The following is an 8703-nucleotide window of genomic DNA, read 5'->3' as shown; positions in this document are numbered from 1 at the left end:
TGAGGGATTGGATTATCGATCACTTGACTGATCACCATGTCCTATCAGACTGTCAACATGGCTTTATTGCCGGTAGATCCTGCACCACTAGCCTTTTTTCTACATTGAACGATTGACCTCGCCTGCTGGACGAAAAGGAGCCAGTAGATGCAGTGTACCTCGATTTTGCCAAAGCATTTGACAGTGTTCCGCATGAGCGGCTGTTGCGTAAAGTGAAGTCTTTGGGAATAAAGGTAAATGTACTACAATGGATCAGAGATTTTCTAGTAGGTAGACGACAACGTGTCATTATTAATGGGTCCGTATCAGGCTGGGCTTCAGTGCGCAGCGGCGTGCCACAAGGAAGAGTTCTCGGACCTGTTTTGTTCGTTGCTTTTATAAACGATCTGCCAGAAGCTGTGTCTAGCGTGTGCTCCATGTATGCCGACGAGACAAAAGTGTATAATACAGTTAAGGATGCGTCAAATGAAGTGTAATTGCAAGATGATCTCGACAGTTTGGTTAACTGGGCTGATACGTGGCAGCTGCGTTTTAATGCTGAAAAGTAAAAAGTACTTCACCTTGGAATGAACAATGAGCATCAATATTACAGTATGAGAATACATGGTTGCAACGAGAGAGTAAAGTTCGAAAAAACTAGGGTGGGAAAAGATTTGGGAGTTTATGTCGACAAGGAGCTGAAATTATCTAAGCATGTTGAAACGCAAGCTAATAAATTCAATCAACTTCTTGGACTAATCAGACGCTCTTACGCGTTCTTAGATGCAGAAGCGATGAAGCAGTTGTTTGTCGCTGTCGTACACCCGAATCTAGAGTTTGGGAACGTCGTGTGGTCACCGAAACTTGAAAAGGATAAAAATTTAATAGGAGTATTCGAAGACGTGCAACCAGGATAATTCAAGGCTTGAAGGGTAAGTCCTATGAAGAAAGATTAAATATTATGAAGCTTGCAAGCCTCCGTTATCGACATCTGCGTGGTGACATCATTGAGAGGGTGGGTGGCCCAGTGGTTAAAGTTCCGAGTACCAAGATTGACGCAGAGAGGCGCGGGTTCGATCCCAGCTCTGTGCGCCAGTTTCTGGTCAGAAACGGCAAGGAGGCCGGGCGGTTAAGCACAGCAGAATTGTAGCAGTGAGTTGCGAGTTGGAGACCGCAACAAGCTGTGAATGTTTTGCAACGTTAAGAATCGGCGACAGGCCTACGGCCTACTAAACGCTGAAACCACTATTATTATTAATAAATAATTATAAGTATATAAGTATACTCATGGTTTATACAAGGTCCCCGAAGGATTACTAGAATTTGTGTAAGGGAAATTCACCCTTTAGGATTTCAGTTACTTAAATTTATTTTTGTGTCGTAAGTTACGGCTGCTTGTAGGGTTGGCAACCATGCTATTTGATGACGTGGCGTTACCGGCCTGAAGCCCGGGTTAGTTCGTCTCATTCGATTGCTGTCACTTGGTCGGAGCGTACCTACTGTCACTATTTTCGAGTGCACCTGTAGCGTCCCTATTTGGTGGGTGTTAGTGCATTTGCTCTCTACTATAATGTTCGACTTTTGAATATAGTGTTTAAAATCTTTGAATGTATTTATGTGTTGTGTTAACTGAAATTGTTCCATAGTGTAATATCGTTAGTTATAGTCGTGCTGACTATCATTGTTCGGCAGGGCCGACTCTTTGCCCGGCCAGCAAACGCGGCTCCTAGTTAGGCCGACCTCGACCGTACTTCTCAACTCCAGTACCTGCACCAGTCTAGTCTCAACCCAAGTTGAGAGCCGCGGCCATTGCCGCGTACTACCATTGTTGTGTAATACCATTGCTGTGTACTACCATTGCTGTGTACTACCATTGCTGTGTACTACCATTTTCACAGTGAGTGTACAGTCAGAACATACGGGGGCGGCCGACGCAACACGCATCACAGTGAGTGTTAAGTCAGAATATACGGGGGCGGCCGAAGCATCACGCATCACAGTGAGTGTTAAGTCAGAACGTATTCACTGCTGTGAGTTGGGAACTTGGATCCAAGTTGTGATGAGTATGTTTAGAGGAACCGCAAAGGCCATTGTCGGAGGGAGGTACTAGAAAAGTCGGAGGGAGGTACTTCTCGTTCCAGTAACCGACATGTGGAACAGCCTCTCTGATCGTTGACGTTCCGAGTATGAACGCGTTCAGGAACAGACTAGATAAAGCTATGGGAAAATATATGTTCAGACTTGAAATGCCTAGCACCAACCATATCGAACCCGGTGGAAGTCTAGTTGCTATATCAAACTATCGTCAGTTTGGAAGACACGGTAAAGGACCTGTATTCAGATCTCCTGTGAACAAGTCACGAAAAGTACAAGAATCGGCAACAGACCATGGGTATATTTCTTCAGTGCCGACTCTTCTCTTCCATTCTATTCTATTCTCACTCACCCCTCACTCACCCCTCACTCACCCCTCTATTTCACCGCTGGCTTTGGCTGGTCCAGCATCGCTGCTCTTCAGGATATCGAGTCGCACGAGGGTGATTGTGATGGAGGTCTTCATCGAGGGTGATCGGTACAGGATACTCACCTGAGTCAAAGTGGGTCAAAGTGATTCATTATGCTGGACAGGTGAGTCATAGCGGGTTAAATGAAATTCCAGAGTCGGATGACTCAACCGAATTTCTCATCAGTCAAAAAGGTTTAAGATCAATATAAAATACAAATATTATATTCATACTCAGAAGTACGTTAATTATTCATGTATTTTTTTTAATTCAAGACGTTTTATTTATGACATTTTAATTCTCTTCTGTGTTATTTATTTATTTATATTGTAATCAAGATTAATATTACTCATCCCATTCATGATAATGAACACGATTACTCACCGCATTAACGATGGTAAATGTGATTACTTTCTAAATTCGTGATAGCGTACAATATAAATCACCGCATTCATGATGGAGAACATGATTGCTCAATCCATTCATGAATGGTGAACGCGATTACTCACCGCATTCATGATGGTGAACACGATTACTCACTAGTCAAAGTGGGTCAAAGTGATTCATTATGCTGGTCAGGTGAGTCAAAGTGGGTTAAATGAAATTCCAGAGTCGGATGATTCAACCGAATTTATCATTAGTCCAAGAGTTTTAAGATCAAATATCAACTACAAATATTATATTCATACTCAAAATTACGCTAATTATTCAGCTATCAATTCTATTTTTCCATTCAAACGTTGCATTGATGACATTTCATTCTATTTTGTGTTATTCATTTATGTGAGATTCATAATTCATATTATATTCAAGATTACTAATGATAGTGAACACGATTCTGATAGTGAATACGATTACTCACCGCATTAACGATGGTAAATGTGATTACTAACTAAATTCGTGATAGCGTACAACAGTAATCACCGCATTCATGATGGAGAATATGATTACTCCACATTGTGATTAAGATTCCTCACCTCCTCATTAATAATGGTGATTAAGATTACTCACCGCATTCATGATGGTGAACACGATGTCCTGCACCTTGTCGATCACCGCACCACCGCTGTTCTCTGCCGCCACAAAATCGTACATTTTATCGTCCACGAAAACCGCCGTTTCGATTTGGTATTCCTTCGTCTGGCGCTTCCGTCTGGAAGTAAAACCGGAAGTGGAACCGGAAGTGGAACCGGAAGTGGAACCGGAAATGGAACCGGAAGTGGAATCGGAAGTAGAACCGGAAGTAGAACCGGAAGTAGAACCGGAAGTGGAGCCAGAATTAGAACCGGAAGGGGCACCGGAAGTAGAACCGGAATTGAAATCTGAACTGAATCTAGAATCAGAAATGTGTTTATAAGTGGAGCCGTAGTTTTGATTTATATTCTTCTTCCATTTATTGTGGGCAGATATACCACTGTAACCTTTATTATTATTCCAGATCCGGGCCCGTTTTTTCTGTAATTCCACCAATTCTTGGTAGTGTTCCCATTCCCAGTCTTCCAATTGGTCGAGACGCTTGTGGTTGGTAACGCTCTTTGACCAATCAGCGTTGTCGCCGGGGTTCGATAAAACTACAACGCTAGGCGCATTGAAATCGATCTCATTTGCGTAGCTGTTGATGTTGTCGTTCTCTGTTGATTTCTCTGTTGATTTTACTGTTGAATCTTGAGTTTCGTTTTGGTATGCGTGACGTTTTTTCCTTTCAATAGAAACCATAGGATGGAAACCTCGCATGGCCTGTAGATCTGAAAACACAAAAAATATATTGTCAATATAATATAGATAACTATCATTTGTTTTGAATAGTCATTTGTGAAATCAGCATAAACGAGGAAAAATGTGTGATTGAAAACATATTGATGCATGGATCGACGGATATGAGTGAATAAATGAATACGACTGAATAAATGCATGTGATTGAATATATACATACGACTGAAAAATGAATATGACTGAATAAATGAATACGAGGAAATAAATGAACATGACTGAATAAGTGAATACGACTGACTAAATGAATATAACAGCATAAATTAATATGGATGAATGAATAAGGCGTAATATATGAATACGCCTGAAAAATGAATATGACTGAATAAATGAATACGACTGAATAAATGACGGAAATAAATTAAATAATCAAGAATGAATATAAGAATATGAATAATTAAAAATGAATATGACTCAATAAATGAAAACTACTGAATAAATGACGGAAGTCAATTAAATAATAAAAAATGAATATGTGAACATGAATAGTTAAAAATGAAAACGACTGAATAAATGAAAATGACTGCATAAATGAACATTACATAATAAATGAATTCGACTGAAAAGTGAACATGACTCAATATATAAATTCAACTGGAAAATCAACATGACTGAATAAATGAATATAACTGAATAAATGATTACGACTGAAAAAATGAATAAGAATTAAAGATGAATATGACTGAATATTTGAATAAGAATGAAAAATGAATACGACTGTATAAATGAACATCAGTCAATAAATAAACACATTTACACGGCAACCCTGAATTTACTGGCAATGCCGCATTTATTTTTCCCAGTGGTGGCGTGCAGGACGTGGAGGCCCTCCGCCGTCACCGCCGCCTCGTCCCGCCGCTCCCGCCGCACCGCCGCCGCCGCCGCCGCCGTCACGGGGCGGACCAGCTGAGACACGCCTCCCCTCATGATCATCCCCATCTGTGGGGAGGACTTATTAGACTCTGGTCATATCCAGCTGTGTGGAGGACTTATTAGACTCTGGTCATCCCCAGCTGTGGGGAGGACTTATTAGACTCTGGTCATCCCCAGCTGTGGGGAGGACTTATTAGACTCTGGTCAATACATCTTATTAGACTCTGGTCATCCCCAGCTGTGGGGAAGACTTATTAGACTCTGGTCATCCTCAGCTCTGGGGAGGACTTATTAGACTCTGGTCAATACATCTTAATAGACTCTGGTCATCCCCAGCTGTGGGGAGGACTTATTAGACTCTGGTCATCCCCATCTGTGGGGAGGACTTATTAGACTCTGGTCATCCCCATCTGTAGGGAAGATGTTAATATTAGACTCTGGTCATCCCCATCTGTGGGGAGGACTTACTAGACTCTGGTCATCCCCAGCTGGGGCAAGGACTTCGCTATTAGACTCATTTTTTATGGAATGCATCATACATTTTCTAATACTTTATAATTTTGTTTCTTTCACCGAAGAGTTTAATACCAAATTTTATTTATCTCACCAAAAATTTTCAGGCCAAAATATAATCCAAACACTTGCCCATTCTTTTGAAAACAACCCATTTTAGAATTTAATTAGTTGCAGTGCATTTAATAATTACTAAAATATGAGTCATGGTGAGTTAGTGCAAAGCAAGGTGAGTCAAGATGAGTCAGCTTGTGTCATTGTAGGTCTAGTGAGTCAAAGTGCGTCAAAGTGAGTCAAATCGAGCCACTTAAAGCAAGGAAAATGTAACTACTTCATTGTATTAGTTCATGAATGAAGTTTCCAGTTGACCCCAAACTAAGCTTATATTTTACAAATATCTCCATTTAAATATTGGTTACTAGTCATAACAATGACTAGTGCAATATTGATTATTTTACAATTATTTCAAACTCTACATTATTTTACTTGAAAAGGTTACTTACGAAACCGTCTCCATCGCAATTGGAAAGTGCCACTTGAACTTTTCCACTTTGTCCGACGTAAACGCACGACTTCCTGCCGCTGTCCTCCAGAACTTCTACTACTTCCCCGGCATCTCCTTTCGGTTGAGTGATATTTCCCCCAGTTTTGGGGACATCGGTGCTGTTTCCATCGGAAACGCTATCCCTTATCACCACTTTGAATTTTTTCGAGAAGAGTTCTACGTGCGAGCGAAGCAGAACGTCAAAAGAGTTGATTCCATCATTGATGGTAATGTTGAGTTCTTCAGAATCCCATGGGTTTAGTGAAAGGGGAATGGATGAATTGGTGTCACTGTCGTTGGTTTCTGAACCCAAATTTCTCAGATTGTTTCGGTCTTCATGCAAGGCGGCTTGTTTGGCTTTCGGTTCCGGTTTCTGAATGAAGTCATCCATCAGTTTCTTCAGGTTCTTTTCGTTGGCCTTATCGATGGTTTCGATATTTCCGAGACCGTTATACCACTTTACGGCATCGATCTGTAATTGGAAACTGTTTTTGCGTTCAGACGATTTCGATGAGGCTTTTCTTGGGTTCACGGGCTTGCCTTGAACCGGTAATGCAGCTGCACTGGCATTCAGAGGGTTGAGGTTCCCACCTTGAAAAGCGGTAGACGTGGAATCACCTAATTTTCCTTTCCCCGCTTTATCAGGGGAGTTCTGGGTTCTCACTTTTATTGGTGTTCTCCGATCTGGTCTAGAATCCCCTTCCATCTCCTCCATTTCCCCTACATGTTCCTTTCCAGGTCTGTGGGATTCGATGGGGTTGTGGAACCTTAGCCCGTTAGGGTCGAACCATTCCGGATCTTTTCCATCGAACCCTTCCGGATCGTCTTCATCAAACGACACTGAGCTGTTCCGGGGTTCGTTTTTGGTTTTATTGCTTTCGCTGGAATTTATAGAGAGGAACAGCCCAGAGTCTACGTCATGGGTTGAGTTCTGACCCTGGTCTACGTCATGGGTTAAGTTCTGACCCTGGTCTAAATCATGGGTCGACTTATAACCCTTTCCGAATTCATGGGACGAGTTATGATGTACAGGTTCTTCTTTTTCTGAAGCCTGGTGTTCAGAACTTTGTTTTTGGAAGGCAGGGTTCTTTGTTTCAGTATTTTGTTGGTCTTCAGTAACACTTCTGATTTTCCGTCTTGAATTTACGGTGATGGTGATGAAAATCGGGTTTTCAGCTGAAATATGGAGAAAAACATGAGGAATTATTAGAGGCTAGCTTTACTCATACTAAAGTGATTGTGTATAATTGATAGATATAGTAGGTTCGATTTGATCTTTATGATAGTGAACTGATTTTATTAAAATATCAATAAAACATAATGCGACATGAGTAGTACGACCGGCACGAATAAGTAATGATTAAAGAGTAAATTAAATGATAAATAACACAAATAAATAAAATAGTATAGCTTTTTGGGGGAAAAAATGATTATTAAGCAACACATTAAAGTGAAAATATCTTCATATATTTAAAATTTCTGGTTATTGAACTCAAATTTATTTTAGCCGCCCGATGCACTAAAATTATTTTTTACCCATATAAATATTCAAAATATTCAAATATTTTTTATATTCGTAATATTCAAAATATTACAACCCAGTGCCAACACTTACTTAAAAAGAATATTTTTCAGCCAATTATTATACATTGTATTTCATTACCACTTTGATAGATATGTATATACAATTAGACGAAAACCCTGTGAATTTGATGAAAAATAATGCGTGTAGCAATGTATACCTTAAATATAATATTTCTATACATATAATTTATAATATTGTTTTTCTCTACTTAAAAAAACTTGTATTGTATATAAGTTTTAGCAATTAATCTTAATAAAAACTTACGCAGCTTATCGGTGAGAAGAAATTTGATATCCTCCCTGGACAGCTGAGGCGTCACCACCTCCGCCCCCTGTAATGACCAATTTATGTAGAATATTTGTAATATTTATATCGAATAGTTATCCAGTTGGTATGTGTTAATGAGGGAAATGGTATGCGAACAATGATGTTAAATTCACGATAACCATAACGGAACAATAACAGTAAAGGTACAATATGATTAAAGATAAAATAACTAAAGCGTCTTAGTTAAGCATTACTGCTATTTTAACGTCATTATAAAATTACTTTACCATAATAACATCATTATTATAACAGCGATAAGCATTACATCATGTCACCATAATTACATCATATAACCATAAATACCTCACTTCACCATAATTACATGGCATCATAATCACGTCACATCACCATAATTACATGGCATTACCATAATTACATGGCATCGCCATAATTACATCACATCATCATAATTGTCTCATATCAACATATTTACTACATGTCACCATAACTACATAACATCACCATAATTACATCACATCACCATAATTACATCACATCACCATCAAGATACTCACCCCCAGCGCCGCGCATAATAGCAGCCACTTGATTACTATAATCATTTTCCCTTTACACTAATTATTTATTTGAATTAGTCCAAATTATTTACT

At 39.5% G+C, this 8703-nt stretch overlaps 1 protein-coding gene across 1 annotated transcript; it reads right to left on the bottom strand.

Annotated features, from left to right (window-relative positions):
• Positions 1–2447: 2447 nt before the first annotated feature.
• On the bottom strand, positions 2448–8703 carry LOC108674863 (the record flags this gene model as incomplete). The annotated part of the gene is given in 6 exon segments (XM_018162848.2): positions 2448–2566; positions 3495–4228; positions 5030–5192; positions 6143–7359; positions 8033–8099; positions 8611–8703. Coding segments are annotated over 6 exon segments (2345 nt in total), but the record flags the coding sequence as incomplete, so codon positions are not given.

This window comes from Hyalella azteca, unplaced genomic scaffold, assembly GCF_000764305.2.
Source record: "Hyalella azteca isolate HAZT.00-mixed unplaced genomic scaffold, Hazt_2.0.2 contig3033, whole genome shotgun sequence".
Classification (NCBI taxonomy): Eukaryota; Metazoa; Arthropoda; class Malacostraca; order Amphipoda; family Hyalellidae; genus Hyalella; species Hyalella azteca.
Note: the sequence above shows the minus strand (reverse complement) of the source record. Positions and strands in the feature narration are given on the sequence as shown.